The 20,858-nt window shown below is 54.3% G+C and overlaps 7 protein-coding genes across 7 annotated transcripts; 3 read left to right on the forward strand and 4 right to left on the reverse strand.

Moving 5' to 3' along the window:
- Positions 1 to 7: 7 nt before the first annotated feature.
- BGZ61DRAFT_448671 (thiamine diphosphate-binding protein) lies at positions 8 to 3,322 on the reverse strand. The gene is made up of 8 exons (XM_046245499.1): positions 2,766 to 3,322; positions 2,470 to 2,571; positions 2,352 to 2,419; positions 2,165 to 2,275; positions 1,038 to 2,119; positions 916 to 982; positions 349 to 789; positions 8 to 282 (listed from the first exon to the last, which is right to left on the reverse strand). Exons 1-8 carry the CDS (start codon positions 2,900 to 2,902, stop codon positions 221 to 223), a joined length of 2,070 nt encoding a protein of 689 aa, XP_046105877.1. The 5' UTR covers positions 2,903 to 3,322; the 3' UTR covers positions 8 to 220.
- A 1,016-nt stretch (positions 3,323 to 4,338) lies between these two features.
- On the forward strand, positions 4,339 to 4,600 carry BGZ61DRAFT_448673 (uncharacterized protein). The gene has a single exon (XM_046245500.1). The coding sequence runs from the start codon at positions 4,388 to 4,390 to the stop codon at positions 4,559 to 4,561; it is 174 nt and encodes a 57-aa protein (XP_046105878.1). The 5' UTR covers positions 4,339 to 4,387; the 3' UTR covers positions 4,562 to 4,600.
- A 216-nt stretch (positions 4,601 to 4,816) lies between these two features.
- BGZ61DRAFT_208040 (uncharacterized protein) lies at positions 4,817 to 5,264 on the forward strand. The gene has a single exon (XM_046237982.1). It carries the CDS (start codon positions 4,880 to 4,882, stop codon positions 5,105 to 5,107), a length of 228 nt encoding a protein of 75 aa, XP_046105879.1. The 5' UTR covers positions 4,817 to 4,879; the 3' UTR covers positions 5,108 to 5,264.
- A 158-nt stretch (positions 5,265 to 5,422) lies between these two features.
- BGZ61DRAFT_348726 (heterokaryon incompatibility protein-domain-containing protein) lies at positions 5,423 to 7,324 on the reverse strand (the record flags this gene model as incomplete). Its single annotated transcript, XM_046240090.1, has 2 exons — positions 5,423 to 6,670; positions 6,731 to 7,324. 2 exons carry the CDS (start codon positions 7,322 to 7,324, stop codon positions 5,423 to 5,425), a joined length of 1,842 nt encoding a protein of 613 aa, XP_046105880.1.
- A 488-nt stretch (positions 7,325 to 7,812) lies between these two features.
- Positions 7,813 to 10,074, reverse strand: BGZ61DRAFT_448675 (uncharacterized protein). The gene is made up of 2 exons (XM_046245501.1): positions 8,969 to 10,074; positions 7,813 to 8,915 (listed from the first exon to the last, which is right to left on the reverse strand). Exons 1-2 carry the CDS (start codon positions 9,852 to 9,854, stop codon positions 8,110 to 8,112), a joined length of 1,692 nt encoding a protein of 563 aa, XP_046105881.1. The 5' UTR covers positions 9,855 to 10,074; the 3' UTR covers positions 7,813 to 8,109.
- A 3,120-nt stretch (positions 10,075 to 13,194) lies between these two features.
- On the forward strand, positions 13,195 to 16,712 carry BGZ61DRAFT_387417 (uncharacterized protein). The gene is made up of 5 exons (XM_046242761.1): positions 13,195 to 13,882; positions 13,936 to 14,055; positions 14,117 to 14,380; positions 14,436 to 16,180; positions 16,232 to 16,712. Exons 1-5 carry the CDS (start codon positions 13,664 to 13,666, stop codon positions 16,386 to 16,388), a joined length of 2,505 nt encoding a protein of 834 aa, XP_046105882.1. The 5' UTR covers positions 13,195 to 13,663; the 3' UTR covers positions 16,389 to 16,712.
- On the reverse strand, positions 16,713 to 20,788 carry BGZ61DRAFT_448680 (NUC173 domain-containing protein). Its single transcript, XM_046245502.1, has 2 exons — positions 20,630 to 20,788; positions 16,713 to 20,551 (listed from the first exon to the last, which is right to left on the reverse strand). The coding sequence occupies exons 1-2, from the start codon at positions 20,696 to 20,698 to the stop codon at positions 16,859 to 16,861; spliced, it is 3,762 nt and encodes a 1,253-aa protein (XP_046105883.1). The 5' UTR covers positions 20,699 to 20,788; the 3' UTR covers positions 16,713 to 16,858.
- Positions 20,789 to 20,858: the final 70 nt, after the last annotated feature.

Consider the following 20,858-nt stretch of genomic DNA (forward strand, 5'->3'; position numbering starts at 1 on the left):
AGTTCAGCTGGAATTCGCGCATGGATGATCACTCAGTGGCAGATGTTGGTAGTAGAGCCGGAGTACGGACGTCTACACCAAGGAGATCTCGTAAAAAGACGTATATAAGGTGGCGCAATGCTATCCATAGTTATAGAATTAACGCAATATCACATACCTATGTGCCTTATAGACCTCTGATAATTTTACCTAACAGCTTTACTTCCTCCCGGACTCCTGACTAAGAACCGTGAAGACCGCTGGTTCGCTCGCGCATTAGCTGTCGCCGGGCCTTGTCCTTTTCTGCAATCAACCGCCGTTAGCAAATAGGCATATCATCGTGTTACAGTCCCAGGAACTATAGCTTACCTCTATCATAAACCAAGAACTCGTGGAGGCCAGCACCTGCTGGTACCATAGGCAGGACAGGCACCTTCTTATCGGTAACAACCTCGAGAAGAGCTGGACCGTCTGTGTTGATGAGCCACTCGAGGCTAGCCCGAACGTCCTCTGGCTTGGAGACCTTCCTCGCCTGCACACCCATTGCGTCGGCTAACTTGACAAAGTCCGGATTCCGCTGGTGGGTGTGTGCATAGCGGTCCTCATAGAACAGGTTCTGCCATTGGGTAACCATGCCTTGCTCCTCGTTATTCAGAATAATAACCTTAACGCCAATGTTAAATTGAGCAGCGGTGGAGAGCTCTGTTAGGGTCATGTTAAAGGACGCATCGCCGTCAATGTCGATCACGAGGGCGTCTGGTCTTGCTACTGCAATTCCAATCGCACTTGGCAGCCCAAAGCCCATCGTGCCTGCATCCCAGGGTCAGAATTAGGGTCGTTACAAACTTCAATGACCAAGAAACATGACAAGATTTGGGTTTGGGGTTTGGAAAGGCCGGAGAGAAACGGCCAAGGTGCTGCAAAAATATCACGTACCTAATCCACCGCTCGTGACAAACGATCGAGGCTCTCTCCATGAGTAGTGCTGTGCTACCCACATTTGCTACTTCAGGTCAGTTGGTGTTCGTAATAGTGTTGGCTGCTCATGAGGAACTCACATGCTGGCCCACTCCAGTCGAGATGATTGTTTTCTTGTCAATTTTAGAGGTGAGATCGCTCAGCTCCTCAATTACGGACTGGGGTTTAATGAGACCGTTGCCTCCAGGAGAGTCAGCGCGCTCATAGTTGGATAGAGGCCACTTGGCCTTCCATTCGGATATCTTGTTAAACCATTCGCGTCGTTGCTCCATGCTTGTGGATGTGAGCATAGGCATAAGCATCTTGAGGTTAGTGGCAACATCGCCCTCAATAGCCTCAGTTGCTTGAATGACCTTGTTAATATTCTTAGGCAATATATCAAAATGAATAATGCCGCCTCGCTTCTCAGCTGCTGCAGCTTTAGCATTAGGAGCAAATTTTGAAGTATTCAGGGTAACACGGTCGTCAAAGCGAGCACCAAGAGCAATAATAAGGTCGGCCTCCTGCATAGACATATTGGCATATGCCGTGCCATGCATACCCAACATATGTAATGACTTCTCGTCACGCTCATCAAATGCACCAAGGCCCTGGAGAGTTGTCGTAACAGGAATAGAACACTTATCAGCTAGCTCGCGAAGAAGCTCAGTTCCACCCTCAGACTGCATGATGCCTTGGCCAGCGTAAATGGTAGGCTGCTTAGCTACTTTGATAAGCTCAGCAGCACGACCAAGGGAGGCATTAAGCTGCTTCTCCGATAGTCGTTTGGCAGCCTGAGAAGCGATGCTTGGAAAAGAGGGGAGGCAAGTTTGTGTTGGTATAGCCTTTCGAAGAATCCCAGCTGTGATATCCTTAGGAAGGTCGATAAGAACAGGGCCAGGACGACCACTAGTAGCAATCTCGAAAGCCTCGTTAATTCGACGCGGGAGCTCAGCAATGCTTGTTACCATGCAATTCCACTTGCACGCACTCCTGCTAATGCCCACAGTATCGCACTCTTGAAACGCGTCCAGTCCGATCGCACTTGTTACGACCTGTCCAGTGAAGACCACTATGGGAGTGCCATCTGAGAGAGCATCTTGCATGGGTGTGATGACATTAGTCGCTCCCGGACCCGATGTAACGAGTACAACGCCAGGTTTTCCGGAGGCACGTGCGTACCCTATGATATATTAGTATAAACCTTGTTCAGCCAAGCAAGTCTTACCTTGTGCCATGTGGCCAGCGCCTTGTTCGTGTCGAGGCAAGATAAAATCGAAGTGTTCCGAGTTGTAGATGGCGTCAAAGACGGGAAGGATGGCGCCTCCGGGGTAGCCGACTAGGACTAGTTAGCACGTGGGTTCTCAATTGGCCCTGCCGACGAAGACAAGTTCGGTTGGAGAAGGGAGACAAACAAATATGCTTCACACCGTGCCTGAGCATCATCTCATGAAAGATCTCGCCGCCGGTCTTTCCGATGAACCTGAAAGCATATGAGCAAGGGCTCATTGTGGTTTGAGAGAGAATTCTTACGACTCATCCATGTCGGGTTTCGATCGGCTGACAAGAGGCTGAACATGCCGACGAGATTCGGGTTCCAAGTTGAAGGCGGGGCTGGCCACAGGGCGAGTCTGACTGTAAAGCAGGTCAGCAACATGATTGAGATGAGATTAACAATGAAACATCAATTGACTTGGTGGAGCGAGCATTGGGGCACTCCTCGGCGTCTTTCGAGTCAGGAACACGGATAGTTGTTGGGCGGCGAAGCGTGACACCACGAACGAGGTTATGAGGGTGCAGAGAACCAAGAAAAACAGCCAGAAACTTACGGCGCGGCAGAAGTGGTAGCAGTGGCCTTTGTTCTTTGCGTCGCGGGCAGCTTTGACTGCGCAAGAGTGGCTGTGGGCGGCGTCGTCCAGGCCCTCGCCTGGCCAAGGGCCTTTCTCGTAGGGCGATTTCGGAGCATCGCGGAGTAGGTGGATTCGGAGGGGAGGAAAGTCGGGGTGGGATGGGAAAGGGAAGATCTCAATTGCGTGAGTGAGCGCAAGCGCTCAGTAAAGAGAAGGAGAATCCGAAAATGCCAGCCAGTCTTTGCTTCGGGATCGAGGATGATAAAAGAGTTATTGGAGGAAGTGGCGATGGCGCTAGTATGTATAGTAAAACAGGTCTGTAACGATCCCTTACATAGCGATAACCTGCTTTTAGCAATAGAATTGCCCGTTGCAGCGCAGCGCAGTGCGAGGAGGCGAGGGAGGTGGGAGAGGTTAGCCAAGGAAGGTTTGGTTCTGGATCGGAGCGAAGCCGGACACAAACCTGGGGTAAGACTCAAAAAAGAAAAAAGAAAAAAAAGGCACCACACAGTCACTGTTGAGTCAAGACATTCACAGCCACGCTCCAACGTCGTCCGGCAAAAAAGCCAATCGCGCGTACGTTTCGACGCCACCAGAAGAGCGCATGGTGGCGCCGTTTGATTAGTAATCAAGGCACTGGCCGGTTGTTCACAAGCTCAGCATGGTTGGCGTGCGGGGCGACATCGGAGTAAATGATGATCCATGACGAGCTGCAGCCAAGTTCTGCGAATCGGTCTGGGGCTGGAACAGACAGATCTACATACTACGTAGTACATCAGCGGGGAAGAAGAGTAAGGCGGCGTCCACCACGCATGCAGTATTGCGTCAAGAACAATCTGGAAACTTTCCTATTCTTATTTTCTGGTAGTCGCGCGGCACACACAAATGGACTTTGTCTTCCCAAAGTGGTTGTTTTGTCAGGCACTACAGGTTACCGTGTCTTGCTGAGTTGGTGAAATGATTATCTAAATACATAGCATAGTAACACAAACCTGCCCCGATCCCAGCCCAGCAACCTCGCAGACACCTGGCTCGTCTCACAGTCCTTATCCAGAGAGCTGTTGGACTTCGCTTCAGCTCGAGTCTCGCTGGGCATGTACTCAGCTGGCGAATAAATATCCGCCGAAAACATGACATGGTAACAAATCACACAGCATTCTCACGTTCCTCTGTCTCCTCGTCCAAAGAGCCGCTGGTCTCGGCTTTGGCTTCGGCTGCAGCTTGTCGTAGATATACCCGTCTAGCACGAAGCGCATTTGCGATTCGCCCCATACCAAACCACACCCGACATGCACCAAGGGGCCTAAGAAGACACTACCCGAGGACATTGTTCTGGACGGCACCTATATACCCGGCGATGTGTACATGTCGTCTTCGATCTGGTCTTTCCACCGTTGCGAACGATACTTTGTCCGCCCAGGAGACTGGATCCCTGAGGGATGGACCTTGCAGCCGGAGTGGGGCTCGACAAGCGAGCGTACCACCCTTTCTCTACCGGTAAGTCTTGAAATATCCATCTCACGTCTTCCATTGTACGCGCGAAGGAGTTGTTCTGACACATCTGGATAGGCCCTTTTAATTACGTTGGCCAGGGACTAGCGATGATGACGTTGAGGCTGGTGGCTGCGTATACTGTGTGGTTCTGCGACTTTATGTTTGCACCGGAGGAAGATGGCAGTGCAGTAGTGGAGCAATCACGGAATCAATTGTTTTTGTTTTTGTTGCCAGGACCGCTGGAATTTGTCTTTAAGAAAAGACAATATCTGGAAGTTTGATCAAGACGATGTGGTTCACAGATAAATATATTAGCCGGCATTCCATCTGCTATTTCAATCATCTTGCTAGTGTTAGGTTGATGAATGTATCAGCATTAAATTCCCCTAGTGTATCGATACATCTTGAGATGTTTCTATAGGTCTCAGTAGCATTAGCTACAGATAAGATAATTCCTTTGTGATTGGTGCACGTCTTGATCAGGTGTAGAGAATAATCCAGGGACCATATGCATTCCTATAGATCTCTCACTACTGGCAACATCTCCTTCTCTGAAAGTGTATGGTTGTTCTGCGTCGTTCAACCTTCCAGACAGCCATATGATGATTCTAGCCTTACTTCAGTTGTTGTCGATGATGGATACTCCAGCCAAAGTGATGTCTAGTCGAAGTAGGATTCCCCCTATTCATATTGCTAATACGCCTATACAGACAGAAGCAGACGCCTCAGTCTTAGTGCGCAAGTTCCAACCCGTACGGGCTACGAGTATAACCAGCAGCGGTTCTACGCCTACGGTGTATTTATATATGCCGATACCGACAGTCTAGATACTGTATCAGAACTTGGTTGCCGCCGCCCACGGTAACCAGGTCAGAGATCTCTTTTACAGATCAAGTCTAACCGAGCTACTGCAGGATAAAAGCTGACATATACTCAACTTCTATTCGTCGTCTTTTTCCCGGAATACTATCGACTATAGTTAGTCATAGACTGACCTGGCCGCACTCGGCACGTAACGTATGTAATTTAACACGGCGAGCATTGCAATCTGCCTACCGCTATAAGCCAAGCCAATAGCCAAGGGTATATCCATCCATTTCGTCAAGGGTGATCCCCACCTCTTCATATGTGATCCCCAAGTCTCACAGAATAATAAACTCCTCCCCTATCAATTCATCGCCTGCCATTGCCTCTCCGTTCATGATTCCGTGTACATAGCACTCTCCCACCAGCGTCCACCCATCGCCTTCAGGCCGCTGTCGCAGGACAACGGGCGTCCTCCCGCCGTACAGCACGGCAACTACATCTCCCCACTCCATCATCTCCGGTCCGATGAGGAACAGTCCGCCGTCCGTCACGGCAAACTTGCGATATCGCGCCACGAGCGTCGCCTCGTGGCTCCACCGGAAAGCATCGCCGTCGGAAGCCACCTTTCGGACATCCTGCGCCACCAGGTCCGAATCGCCCAGGGCGCGTACCAAGTATGCGGCGCCGTTGGCTAGCCACTCCGACTTGGGGATGCTCTCGTAGGGCCGCGAGAGGTCTGCCACGATGGACGCGTTCGTGAGCGTCTGCATAAACGCAAAGAAGGCCGAGCCGCCAGTGGGGTATGGTTGCTTGAGGGTGAAGCGCTTGTGCCGGCAGATGTCCTGCCACAAAACCTGGACGGGGAGCCTCCTAACATTGCTACGGCGGAACTGGAAAGCCTTGCCGAACAAGGTCCACGATAGACGGGCAATTTTATCGATTTGCACCCCGCGAACCTTCAGTGCCCGCTTTGTGTCATCGATCCAGAGCTTGGGTTGGGTGTCTCCGGATGCCCGATGGGGGGTTATGGGCGAAGCGAGGAGATGCATTGGAACGATGCGCCAGTCCGGAACCCACGATGGCAGGCTTGGATTGAGGGTGGCCTTTTTGTTAGGTCCAGATGGTGAAGCGCGGCACGCAGATAGTATGAGTAGTGATTCTCCATCCGTGAGCTCTCGAGCGGCAACGTCGTAGAAGATGTCCTCAATGGGTCGACTATAATCCGCCTTGAGTTTCGCGAGTGACTTGCCCCCCGTGTGGATAGAAAAGTGACCGAGGAATGCATAGACATGGTCACGAGGGTCCTTCGCCCGCAGATGCCGCGCACGATGGAGTTGGTAGATGAAGCTGGAGCGGTTCTGGTTGATCTCATCCTGGTCCTCCTCGTCAGGCTCGACGAACCGCCGGTGCAGATAGCGGATATTTGGAGTGAGGATGGAGAATCGGGACCGCAAGTAGTGGTAGTGCTGGTTGAGAACTCCAGCCACGAGCGAGAGGACATCCCAGTCCAGCTCGGCGTCGCCCCAGTACAGTGTTGCCGCCGTCGTCGTGCCAATCTCTTGGACAATCCAGATGCGGTTGAACTGTGCTCGTCAGACGTGGTTCCTCGATTTAGGCTACGATTGTCTGTCTGTATAACTCACCCACTGCAGCTTGGTCAACTTGGAAAGCGGAACCCATAAATCCCCGTCCTGCTGCAGAAGCTCTTCCGAGTGGGCCAACCTGAAGGCGTCGTGCTTCTCCTCGTCCTCAAACACATCCCGCAAGTGATGGATCATGCGGACGGCATCTTCCGCAACGTCCTCGTCATCATGGCCCAGCCAGACCAAGATGTGCTCGGCGCCCTTGTAGATGGCGTTCATCAGGCTGACCTGGCGGCTGCGCTCTGCAATGTCGTCCTGGTTAATGCACACCTGGTCGGCCCACAGCCGCCGAGGCAGCGTCGCGTGCCGCATGCGCCGCAGCGCAGCCTCGACGCTCCTCGTCAGCGGGAGCGGGCTTCCATCGCAAAGCATCTCGGAGCAGCGGCCCTCGGTGCCCCAGACATAGGAGATGGCCTCGTAGCGGGGGTTGAAGTCGAGATTCTCGACAGTGAGGCGGCCAACCAACGGCTCGTCGGCCGAGCCCGGCTCCAAGGTGAGGATGCGCACCGAGAAGTCGTCTCGGAAGGGAGCATACTCGTACACGGCGGGAGCCTGGACCCCCCGAGTCTCCCGGGTCTCCTCCGGCGGGAGCATGGATGACGCCGGGGCCGCTGAGTAACAAGCCCGCTGCTGTTGTATTACACCAGCCAATGTGTGGGGGCGATTCCGATTCCTCTCACGCCATCGACAAGTCGCCGATGCAGTGGGAGTCGTGAGCGGTAGGCGTTTCACATTCCGGAACACAGAAAAGGATCTGTCCCGGAGTGCCATGTCAGCTTTGGGCGGGGGGTTCTACATCCATGAATCATTGGAGAGCGTGCGACTGCGACGGTAAGCCGGTAAGCCTGGCTGACATCCGAACCGGACGCACACCACAAGTCCTTTACAAACAGCGCCAATAAGTGGATCTCATGGAGCCAACAACCCTGCTCAGGATTGCAGTACAGCAGCAATAGCCCGCCATTATCCCCATACTCCGTCCTCTCCATACAATTACGGAGCACATACATACTGTTACAATTACACCGAGCACAGTCAATGTCCATCAGTGTAGTGTCACAGCGGTGCGTTGCACCAAGAGCTTCTGTTTGGAGAAATTTCGATTCTTATCGAGCGGCGACAGGCCAGTCTATCTAAGTATACACAACCGTCCTCGCGTCATCACTCATCATCTGCCCGTACCAAGCAAATTATGCAGAAACACCTGCACAGGTAGCCCATTCTTTGATCTTCCCTTAACGCCAAATCCGTCCCAAGTCCCTAGGTAGTTGATATGCACACGACAGTTTACAAAGGAAATGTGTTCGCTAGTTTTTGTCCTCGTCTGGAGGAGAATCTCCACTCCTACACCCGTAACACCAAGTTGACATGTTGATCCGTTACAGATCCATAGTCAGAAGCTCTAACCTTGACACGACAGCGTCGACGTTGGCGCTGATGCGTTGCACGCGAGCCATAGCCATAGCGGCCGTAGCCTCCTCTTCGCTAGCATCAACGAGCTCGAATCGGGCGAGGGCCTTCTCAGACTCGATACCGGCGAAGAGGTCTATGTGAGAAAGGCAGTCGGTGTCGAGCTCCTTGGGTTCCGAGGAGGTGGCAGGCTCAGAGTGGAAGAGGGCGAACTCAGGGTCCGACTCAAACTCGGAATCGACCTCGGTCGACTCGGTAATCTGAGTCTTCTCAACGGGTCGCTCAATGACGGGCATCTCGACCTTCTCCTCATCCGAGTCAAACGAGGGCTCGACAAAGTTGGACGACTTTCCGGAGAGGATGGCAGCATCGATGGGAGCAGGGACATCAGGGGTGTCGACGACAAAGACCTGAGGCTGGAAGTTGTAGGCACTGTTATCGATGCTGAGCATAGAGAAGTCCATGCTCTGCTCGGGAATCATGGCCATGCCGATCTGCTGCTGGGACTGCTGAGAACCGTAGGGGTTGACGTCCTTGGGCTGCTGAGCCTGCTGCTGCTGTTGGGCCTCGGCCTTCAGCTGAGGAGTCTGGTTCATGGTGGCAGGGTTGCTGCTGAGGTGGTCGAGGAAGTTGGAGAAAGAGGGCGACGACAGAAGCATGCGGGTGAGATCAGACAGGCGCTTGTTCTCATCCATGAGGGCGCGGTTCTGAGTTCGGAGGTCACCGTTCTCGTTGACCTTGTTGGCAATCTCAGCCTCGAGCTGAGTGATGTATTCTATAGCATCACGTTAGTACTTAATGAATAGAAGAGTGTAGGGAATATCTTACCCTTTCTGCGGGAACGGAAAGCGCGGGCCGAGACCTTGTTTCGGAGCTGGCGACGCTCTTTGGAGCTAAGCTTCTTGCCCTCCTCACTGGCAAGGAGTCTCTCGTCCTCATCCATCTCCTCCTCTTCCTTCTTGGAGCGAGGAAGGTTGGTGACGGGGCTCTGGTCTGCGGACTCGGGCATGGAGGGCTTAGCGCGCATTGAGTTCAGGAGCTGAGTGATCTTCTGCTCGACAATGGGGTCGGCGGGCAGGGGAGCCTTGCCGCGGCCCTTGGTCGGAACGCCCTGGCGCTGAGCCTGTTGCTGCTGCTGAATGAGCTGCTGCTGCTGTCGCTGCTGGGCCTGGGCCTTAGCCAGGGCAGCCTGAGAGTGGGCACCAGGCCAAAGACGGCCAACGTTGTTGGTCTGCGTAGGCAGGACCGGGGGCGAGGGCAGGCTGGACTCCTCGATGTTGCTGGGGTTGACAGTGTAGAACTGCTGCGAGTCGGCGGGAGACTCGAAATCCATCTCCATGGCGTTTTGGGATGGTGAGGTGTTGAAGTCGAATCCCTCGTTCTCCGGGCTGAAGGTGGAGAGGTAATCCAGGCTGCCGAAGTCCTGGTAGCCAGTGTTGTTGGTCTGGTTCACGGCCATGGTGTTGGCAATGGCGCCGGGAACGAATCCCGTCTGTTGTCGGTACATGTCATAGTTGTGGCTAGGACCGCTCATGGACTGGGAGTTGCTGAGGGCGGGCGCGTTGATGGCGACCGGTACGGGGCTGGCGAAAGTGGCCTTGGAGGTAGCGGAGGGCGACACCGAGTTGGCAGGCGACTGGTAGTTAGAGACGGCTTCGTACTCGGTGAGGTCGAGTAGGGCGTCGATGTCGACGTTCTGGGCCGGAGCCGACATGTTGATGTATGTGGAGAGGATTGATGGAAGCGGCGACGGAAGGCCGGAAGCGAGATGAGGAGACAAGAAACGACGGTCGGTTGATGGAGAGTCGCAGCTGGTTATGAAGGATTCGAATCAAGTTGCTCGATGACGGTGATGAGGCTGAAAGATGTACGATGGCTGTGGTTGAGATCGTGAAGTTGATGAATTCGGTGACAATTGTCAAGTTGGGCTTTCTTGGAAAATAGAGAGGAAAGATGGCATCAGGCAGAACTGGGGGGCTAATGTCTATCAATGGAATGGATGCCTTGGCGACTGGCCCCCTTGGGGTACGTACCTCCGCACCACCACCTGCTATTACGCTGCGACGGGCAGACGCCAGGAGCCACTGACGGCGTGTGGAAGGCCCTTGGAAGCCCCCTAACAGGCCTGATGCCAGAGTGCCAGGGTGGGCGGGGGGGCACCGGGGTGTGACCCTGGCCGAGGTTTCCAGGGCATTGTCCGGCAGCGCAGGGATCAGCCGCCGGGGGTCCGACAGAGGACGCGTCAGCTTTCTCGGTGGTGCGTCCCAGGCGAGTCAAGGGCGAGCGAACGGGAGAGGCCGCGAGAGAGCCAGCGACAACCAGCGAGACCAGCGGGCAGATGAGAGCATCCACCGGCGAGCCAGCGAATGGGCGGCCGAGCTGGCGGCGCAACGGGCCTGCGACTGGCTACACTGCGGCCTGAGGATGACGACGCCTGCTGCCCGTTTGGGACCAACGCGAGGGCTGTGGTGACGATGGGTGGGTGGATGTGGGTGGATAGCCGTTGTGATGATGGGCATCTGCACTTCTGTCTGCACTTCTGTAGGCGCTGCTGCGCTGGGAATGCGCTCTTACGAGCTGTAAAGGGCACCCACACGAACCGCATCACCACCATCACAACCACTCGCGAAGCAGACAAGGGCAGTCCCCACGAGAGGCTGATTGTGGCCGCGAGGCCTGCCCTCAAAACAGTCAAGTCCCAAGCGCTCTGCTCCCCTACCTGCATTCAGGATTACGACTCCAGACACAACACCCATTCTCCACCCCGGTTGAACCAGATAAACGACCCCAGGGTCCTGCGACTGCTGCTCACCATCACTCCAGATGAGCCTGGTGAGAGTAGTCGTTCTGCGGCCGCCAGCGCACCTCGGCGATAACTCTGAATGGAAAGGCTTTCGACGTCCTTCTCTGACCCTCTTGAGTCTCTGCCACCTGCGCCGCCAAGCTGGAATGCAACCCGACCCTATGTCAACAAGCCGGGCTGGGGGCTTAATCGTGATATCGTATTGCTCGCTCTCCGGCCGCGCGACGGGGGCCGAACAGCCGGTCAGCATACGGCCAGACGCTCAAGCATCGCCCACTGCCCGTTCCTGGTACATATCCACCCACCAAAGTCTTCCCATGCTCCGTGGTATCGGTACTTGTCAACCTGTCAATTCTATTGCTCGTCCTCATTCTGTCTCATTCCGCGAGCAACACTAAACGTGGCTGTACACGATAGAACTCTCTCTTCAGGCGAGAACAGCCATTCAAACGCTGATGGCCCCCGGATGGCCCAAGACTTGCCCAGACCCAGACAGAGTCCAGCACAATGATCTGCCCAAACCTTCGTGACATATGCCGACATAATCCTTCCCTCCTCAATCTACAACTGCCATCTCCGCCGCCGCTCGAGACGTCTCACTGGCTGGTGCTGGTGGCCTTTGCTCTGGTCTAGCACCCGTCCCGATGCTCTCCCACATCCCATGCCGGCGACGCCGTCCGGCTCTTCAACGGCCCCGCCCACGGATTTTCACCCACATATCCACAGCACTCCATAGCAGCATGATTATGATTTTTCTTTATGGCACGGTCGTTGGGGCTCCTGCGTTGCTTTCTGGCTCTTCCTCGGGTTCTATGACGAAATGCTGTCCATCGTCGGAGAATTGGTGATCCAAAGCAATAATTTAGCGGGAATAACATCCAAGCCGCCACTGGATCAAAGTTTGTTAGCACTGCCACCACAAGTCAACAGACACCACCAGCCCATAACCAGCCCACTGCTGTCGATCATCCATCCACTGCTGCCTCGTGTTCACTGTTGACATTTGCTGGCCTGATAATTTCCTGTGCCACTCACTGACCACACTGGGAGACGAAGCACAGTACTCTCCCACGTTCCACACGCAACGACGTAGTGGATCGCCGGCTGCCTCTCTTGACACGCCCACCATTCCGATATTTAATAGCAGATTGATTAATTCTACCCCAGCATTGGTCGATTGTTGGACGAGATCTAGAAAATCGGCACTGGTGAAACAGGTGCCGGGCCCACTTCACCATTCGGTGGACGGCATAACACGTCTCAGGCGCTCCTCATCTCTGTTCCAGGTTCATCGCCACGCCGAGGCAACGCACTATGTATCGTGCCGCCGTAATTCCGCCCCCCATACAAAAATAGATGTGCACTGGTGGTCCCGGGACCGCTGCCCTGAACGTCAATCTCCGTCAGATCTCCACCGGCCCCTGACGATGAGCATCATGAGAGGGTAGCTTTCGTCCAATCTTGTCTGGGCCACGCACGCCCACATCCCGACTTGCATTAAATCAGGGGAATGTTTCCAAACATTCTCCTCCTCCATAGCATATGGCATATACTTCATCTCACGGACCAGACCCCATTCTCTTCTCAAACAGTTCCCCACGAGATGGCTCTCCCGCCAGTCGGTCCAGACTTATTGATCGGCGGACGAACATCACACTGCCCCCAGCCACCGGTAATCACCGCCATTATCGGTCATTTGTCCAGATCTGTCAACCTGTCAAATGGGGCTTGTTCCATGTAGTAAGAGACTCTGCCACGAACTGGTCATCATTTGGCATTCATTGCCCCGGCTCCACAATTCAGCTCTTCAAGATATAGGAGACCCTTGGCAGTGGCTCCAGGCGAGCATGAACAAGGCGTTCTGCCAGGGGAGGACGAAAGTCTGCCCTTCCAAATCGAAGTTTGATGCTTCTCTGCCCGCCCAGCCAATCCAGTGTTCCCCCCTCGACTCCTTGCGATTCATCCAGCCCCAAAGAGATTACAGAAACCCCAGATATTCGTCAACCTCCAAAGGGGCATTGCTGAATTGCTACCGCCCTGTAACGCAAGGAGGCTTTGAACGACGCTAGCACAACATTGTAACCCTTCCAAGCGAATTAATTCCATCGTAGAGGCAAACCAAAGTGGCGGTGCTGATGCCAAGAGTGTAGAATCACGTGTGCCCCGTCACGTGATAATGCCAACCAATCCGAGCAAAACTGGCAAAACGGTCCCGTGATCAATCTGGTGACCGTTTCCAGCCTGATGGGAACTTTCAGCCTGATGTCAGGTTGAAGTTCAAGGTCTCCATTCGCCTGCATCTGCCTGCACCTCGCCGACGCCTTACCAGTCGCGCCCAACTGCAAGCTTGCCCGATCTTCTCTCCATCTCCATCTTCGCCGCCCATTTTCCGTGTCGCCATACCGCGTTCCTGGATCCTACTTTGCGTCATCGCGCTCTAAAGTGTCTGTATTTCGTCGCGACTTGTGCCAAGAGAAACAACCTGTGGTTGTCTCTCTAGCTGTCCTTCGCAACGCGCTTTGCTTTTGATTTCTCTGCTTGTTGCTTTGCAGGCACCAGCCTTGCGCGAGGGGATTTCCAGAGAAACACCTCACCGAAGCTTCCTTGCTTGATCTTGAAGATCGCTTGGAGTTGATAATCGCGTCCTTCACAACGCTGTCTCCTGTGCCGTCTGCCCACCAACCCAGATCCTTGTTACTTATCACCACCATGGTAAGCGTATGATCACTGTACAAATGGGGAGTCAGAGACGAAACTTGCCCGCCGCAGTGGCGGGCGGCCCAAAGGAGAGGCACAAGCGAGCCCAAAGGTCCCAGTACGATCGCAAGGCGCCTGTGCCCGAAGGCTTTGTCGCCAAACCAGACGCTCCAAAAACGAAACATCACTCGTATTTCGAGTTTGTCGAAAACAAAGATAAGAAGAAGAAGCTCGAGTATCAGGTATAAAGCGATATTCGGCCGCCTCGCACATCAGCATCACTCACCACCTCCAGATCACGACCAGAAAATCGCCACCACCAGGCTTCGAGTTTGTTCCCATCGGCAACCCTGAACTAACAACAGCATGTAAAGAGCTGTCTCGCGACAAGGATGCCATGATTTTTATCGTCTCGGTATGTGGTAACCTTCCTCGCTACATTATACGTATAGTTACTGACCTCATTGCTATTAAAGAATTCGAAGGAAGTCGACTCGAATCATCTCGCTCACCAGGTTCATCGGATCGGTCACCATATTAGGGAAATAATTGTCGACGAAGCACGAGCCGCTCTTGGACAAGCCTTGGATTACGTGGCGCCAGCATCTGGCCGATCACCCGAGCCCATCCCAAAATCCCAGGAAGAATATGATGCACAGGTAGATGCTGCTATCCGAGATTTGTTTCCCCGGGTCCCAAACACCGATCGTCAGATGATTATAGAGCATGCGTTCAGACGGGTTTGTTCCCCCTCCCTAATGTAAACCTACAGGCGACAAATATTTATGGCCCTAGGGAACCACCTTCAAAGGCGAGAAACCAGTAGGACTCTCGGAAGACATCACACTCGCCCGGCGAGTTCAGCTTGCAGTGCTCGCTCACATCCGCCATACCCACACCAGATATGACACCTTGCTAAGGGAAACCACCTGGCAGAATGCCCGCAAGGTCGTCGAGGGTCTGTGCCTGGACACCCTCGTCAAGTGGCGAGGGGACGAGGAGACTGGTCGAGACCAGTTGGATGAGATTCTCCGGGAAGTGGTCGTAATTTCTGACTCTGAGGATGAAGATTCCGGTCAAGAAACCGATGAGTCCTCCATCGAGGGGATTGAGCCTCCACCAAAAGCTGCCGTCCCCACTCGGGTTGAGAGTAATGTCTCCGGCCAAGTTGTTCCTGGTCGCAGACGCTCGCCCAGAGCCACAAATAACAACAACGGACCCTTAACTCCAGCCAAGTCAAATGGCAAGGTCAAGAAAGCTAACCGTAAGAATCCATCGGACAAGAAAGGGCAGCGCGGATTCAAGAGATACCATGCCTGGCAAGAAGCAATTCGTCGGTATCGCGAAGAACAAGATCCAGAACCCCAGCCTTCTCCCATGGACATACCTCCCAACTACCCACTTCACCGCCAGCTCGCGCCCGGCCCTGCTACCCCGTATACACCGCACGAATTCCCCGGCACTTCGGAGCTTAGGATTATTTCCAAAGATGCAGGGCCTGTGCCGACTGAGAACGGGTACGTTGTGCAACCACCATCCTACGGCGGTCAGCCTATGGACCTTACGCGACCCTCGTATTCTCCCCGTCCAAGGCCTCCAGTGCATGAGAAGGTAATGTCTCCTATTCATCCCAGCGGTCAAGTTTCGCATCAGCCGGGCTCTAGGGTCGCCAACCGTCTGCAAGACATGCTGGTACGTTCCATTGAACCAGTGTCTCCCGAATCTATGAGACCGTCATTTGTCCGTACCGTACCGCCCAGAAGTCAGGGCTTCGGGAATGGCTCTCCAGTTGGTTCCAGCATGCAGTATTCCCCAAGAGGTCCCTCGCCCCTGAGAGGGGTCATGATGAGGGATAAACCCATTTTCCCCAGCCGACGCGTAACTGGGGATCAGCCTATGCCGGGAGCCAACCCCATGGCTGGCTATTATGATGATCATCACAGGCAGATACCAAATGTCCCCCATGAACAGACATACGTATCCCCTCGCAATGGATACCCTATTTCTATCTCTCCTTTGTATCGCTCTGACGGACGAGCCCCTGAGTCTAATCAGCCGCCAGCACTGGCACCGACTCGGAGGCTCTTCGAAAATGTCTCAAGACCAGGAGATCAGTCCAACCCCATATTTATGGAAGACCGGGGTGGGTTCTTTGAACGGGTTTCTCCTCATCCAGACGGTGCTCATCCACTACCTCGGACCGCTAAGGTTATTGAATTCCGACAGCCAACTCATGAGGTCCGGAGAGCACCGGAACCCCATCGTGTTGTTTCCCGGCAGGAGGGGTCGCGGATCTTGAGGGAGAGCCAAGGAAGTGCTAGAGTCGAGGTCATTCCGATCGCGAGCGCGCGTCCCTTGCCAGTTGGTCGTCAATCTCGCCCAATTCTTGCAGATCCTGCTGTCATTGAGCAACGAGCACCGAACAATCCAGTTCACGGTCGAGGTCTTGACGGAAGCTACTACCCTGTTTATATTCAGAGACCGAGATTGGAACCTCGACCAGTGTCGGGTGAGCCCCGCCAGGAACCATATAGAGAAGTGTACGTGGTGATTTTTCTACCAAACTGGAGCGAGAACCTAACTGTGTATAGACGGCACAACGATCGCCTGTCCATGGGTCCTCCGTATGTTCAACCGGTGTATCGGCACATTGGGAATGAGCCCCCAGCAACAGACAACCAATTCAACCCCAGAAGAGGACACCCTGTACACCCACATCACCCTGAGGACGTTATTGTTCTCGAATAATCACTCGAGCTGTGTGGCACAGTTACGTACTACGAGCCTGTGGCTTGTCCTTCTTTTCGCTTCCCTCTCAGCATTACACTCCAGACAGTGCAGGACTGCATCAAGGCGTTGGCGGCTTATGTTCGCTTAAATGGTATTAGTAGGGGAGGATGATGTGATGATAACTATGAGGTTTCGTGTTTTACTAAATTTCTGCTTGAAGCAGTTGAATGGGACAACGACTTGACGGAATGATACCCAGTGTGGATGGAAAGGATTGTTTGGCGGACTATTGTATAGAATAGATGATACGAATTTCTCATCGTGCTTGGAGGATTCCCTCCGGAACGAGCTGGCCTATCTTGCAAAGGATTGTGAAATGTGCTTGTGAATGATCTATGTATACTTTGATGACCTGAATACTTAAACGTGACTGTAAATTTTGAACACCTGCCGGAACCTGATTTATCGAATGGGTATAAACAAGGCACCTAATTGCGCCCTCTGCCCCGTCCCTTGCCCACGCCCGCCAGAGACGGCCCATGCCTCTTCTCAACGCCCAATCCCTTGCGACCTGCTGAGATGCCACCCTTGCCGCTTCGAGCACCGCCGCCGCGGCCTCCACGACCACCGCGGAAGCCATCGCCACGTCCACCACGGAAGCGGCCGTTGCCCCGGGGGCTCATCTTGCTCTTGACGGCAGCGACAGTGTCGGCGTTCATGTCGTCGATCTCCTCGTCGTCATCGTCATCGTTGGTGCGGCGGTTGGAGAACTTGAGCTTGCCGCCACGGCCACGCTTGGCAACGTCCTTGCCCTTGAGGGCAGCGACGTAGGCGCCCACGCCCGAGGCCTCGGGCTCATCGACATCCATGGCCTCATCGTCGTCCTTGCCGAGAATGAGCTTGCCGTCGAGGTCGACCTTGGCCTTGGTGCGGGTCGGCTTGCGGAGCTTCATGGGCTTGGTGGAGGAGATGTTGGCGAGGGCCTTCTTGTCAAGCAAGTCAAGGGGTTCGTCCTCGTCCTCAACGATATAAGTCTTGCCTCCCTTCTGAGCCCTCTTATTTTGTCTGGGTGCGTCCTCGTCATCGTCGTCGTCTGAGCCGTCAGAGTCACTGCTGTACAGGGCCTGGTCGTACTCGTTCTCAAACTGTCGCTTGCCCTGGCCCTCGTCATCATCACTGTCGTCGTCACCTCCTGCCTTTGCGGCATCCTTCTTCTTCTTGGATCGCTCCTTTGTCTTGCGGATGTTGACAATTAGCTTCTTGTCCGCCTCGGGGCAGTTCTGGTGGATGTTGTCGTATCCGAATCGGCGGACCATGCGCTCTAGGATGTGCTTGACCTTGGCCTTGAAATGGCCCTTGTGCTCATGACTCCACACGATGAGGTTGGGTACGAGAGTAGAAAGCCGGGGGAGCATAAGCTCCACTGGGAGGCCAATGACACAAACCTTGACGAAGCCCAGGCAGCTCTTGACGATCTCTCGGTTGTTGGAGGTCAGGAAGAGATCCATGGTTTGCACAAGGTCAGAGAGGGTCTGTTCACTGAGGCCTTCTCGGAACTCGTACAACAGCCGGCTGATGGCAGTGATGGAGGCAGAGATCATATGGGGGGTGCTGCCAGCCAAACCGGCGCTAACCATGGTAAAGTACTCCTCAATGTTGGCGGTACCAGCGGGGGCATCCTTGGGCATATGAGGAACCCGAGTGTTGTCAATGGGAACACCGTTGGCGCCAGCCATGCGGTGTCCCATCTGGACCAAGAGCTCGTATGCCGTCTCTCGGGCACGCTCGTTGTTCTCCTTGCAGCAGATGACAACCTCGCTGAGCACGGCAGGGATAAAGTGAAGGGAAGTATCAGGGATGAAGGGGAGGAGGGCGGTAATTGCAGCGAGGCGCTCTCGTCGGGCAGGGGCAGAAACCTTCTCGGTGCTGGAAAAGATGAGGCTCTGCAGCTCGACACTCCTCTCTTGGAGTGCAGCTTTGCCGATCTCAGAATCCGCCAGGCGAGGGATGAGCTTGTATGCCTTCTTCTGTAATTGAGGCTCGTCCTGCTTATAGATAATAACGGCGGCGATCTCAAAGAGCGCAGAGAAGCTCTCGCGGGGAAGATAAACGGACATGGTGATGACAAGATCCATCAGGGTCTGTGCTGTTGACGGCATGTGATCCTTAGACTTCTGTGCCTTCTCCTTCTTCTCTTTCTTATCCTTCTCGCTCTCCTTGGAGGCTTGCTCCAGCTCAGATGCCAGCATCTTGCTCACACGGTCGAAGGTCTCCATAAGCTCCTGGTTGGGAGTGATGCTGAGGAAGACGTTAATGGTCTGCAAAATGGGGCCTCGGCTCTGGGGAAGAGTCTGGGTATAAACGTTGAACAGGACGGCGAGCATGTTGCCAGCGTATTGCGAAAGGAACTCGAGGTTCTTCTTAGCCGCAGCACGACTAACTCGGCTCTGGAGGACGAGGTCCTCTTCCTCCTCCTCGATCTCGGCGATAGCCTTGTTCGATTCGATCATAGTCTTGAGGGCTCTGCAGACATCCAGTCGCAGGTCGACCTGCTTGTAAAGAAGGTTGGCCAGAATTTCTGCGAAACCTTGGTCGAATTCCTCGGTCAAGTCCAGAGGCAAATCGCAGTAACCGGGAAGAATGGACCAGATTTGCTGTACCACAGTCTCGTAAATCTTGAGCTCCATGGTCTTCTCGGCTTGGCCGTGGTTCAACACCTTCTGGAACATCAGTTCGCTGAGTGGCACCATCTCACTCTTGAAGTGGGCCAGGTTGGTGTTGCTAGTATAATCTCGCAGAATAGGGAACATCCAGGCTCGTCCCGGTTGTCCCTTGGCGGGCTTCGCAAGGTTCAGGGGGAGAACCGAAAGGACGGCCTCGGGTCCCATTGCCCGGATGGCCTTTCCGATCACCTCATCCGCATCCTTCTTGTTGCGGAAAGATCCGTTTTCTCGGATTTCGCCAATCGTCTTGGTGATGTTCAGCATAATAGGGAAAGCCCTCCATCGCAGGGCATCAAACATGGCCCCCAAAACGGTGAAGGTCTGCAACCAAGCGGCTTGGTACTGAACAGTCAACAGTGACTCGGCTGTCTTTGCGATCTTCTCCAGGGTTTTCTCGTCGTAAATGGAAGGCTCGAGGATAACTTGACGAGGCACGCAGTTGGCCATGAAGGAAACCAGACACTCGGACGCGGAAATTCGAATGTTCTCGGAGGGTGACTCGAGGAATTGCGCAATCATTTCGAACAAGTTGGGGATGTTCTGGAAGGTCTCCTCTGGCTCCATCTGAGCCGAAACATCGTATCCTCTCGACAAAATCGCCAGCCACGGGGGCACGAGCTGGGTGTCGTTGGCAGCCGGGCGGAGCTCGGAGATGATCTCCATCAGGCGCGGCAGCTTGGCAGACGAAAGCTCATCGCTCATTCCCTCGAAAATCATTTCGAAGATCTCGAAAGAAGCCATCGTCATATACTCGTTTCCGGTCTTGGCAATTCCGAGCAGCAGTTCACACAGCGACTCAATCTTCTTGCTGGGCCATCCGCCGCTCGCGGATGCCACCGTCTTGACCAGTTGCAAAGCGTGGATCATGGCCGGTTCGTGGGTAGTGTCGGAAGACTTCTTTCCCTTTCGCAACTGCGCAATCTGACCAGCCAGGTCGTCCAGGTTCTTCATAGCCGTCTGGGCGCACATGTCGGCAGCGGGGTGGTCCAGCGAGGGGCTCGGGGGAGGGTTTCGCAGGACCTTCTTCAATGCGTCCTGAGACCTTCTTCGCACCTTGGGTCGTTGATCCAGGGACATGTTCAAGAGTCCAGCAACCGCACGTCGGGGTCCAATCTGTGTGACACCAAGCTCCCAAGACGCAGAGTCCTGGGCTAGAAGCAGTGACTCGAGGCATCCGATTGACGATCGCAGCAGCATCGGCTCTGCATCCTGCAACAGGAGTATGGGGGCCAGCAGAGTCAGGATCTGTGTGAACTTGGCGCGGAGGAGAGGCTGCGGGGCAAAGGGCGTAACGACGTCAAGGAGGTAGACGGCCGGCGTGGCCAGCTCCAGGTTGATGTTATCATTGCTGTTCGCCTGCTGGAGAAGCGCGAGGAGCGCGGCAAAGTATCCCGTCGGGGTCGCGGCCGTGTTCTGGTCCTTCAAAGTCGACTCGACGGCATTCAGAACTACGACATACTAAATATTTTGCCCGTGTTAGCCCACGATCGGTTTCTCAAGCAATACAACCCAGTCAAGGAAGTGATGGAAGCGTACCCGTTGTTGGCTCTGAAGACCAGGGGACTTGATCTTGTCCAGCTTTTCGGCCAGAGAAGGGGTCGCCATCTTGTCGAGCAATTCGATCGCAAAGCGGCGCCTGGAATTGTTCGGTGAAGTAGAACCCCAGCTTTGTGTAAAATCCCAATTTTTTTACGCTGGACGCTGAAAATTGCTTATCGCACCCCGCTGGACTGATAAGATAAGCTTGCCGATTGGAACGTGGCCG

Source organism: Ilyonectria robusta (genome assembly GCF_021365365.1).
Source record: "Ilyonectria robusta strain PMI_751 chromosome Unknown BGZ61scaffold_7, whole genome shotgun sequence".
NCBI lineage: Eukaryota > Fungi > Ascomycota > Sordariomycetes > Hypocreales > Nectriaceae > Ilyonectria > Ilyonectria robusta.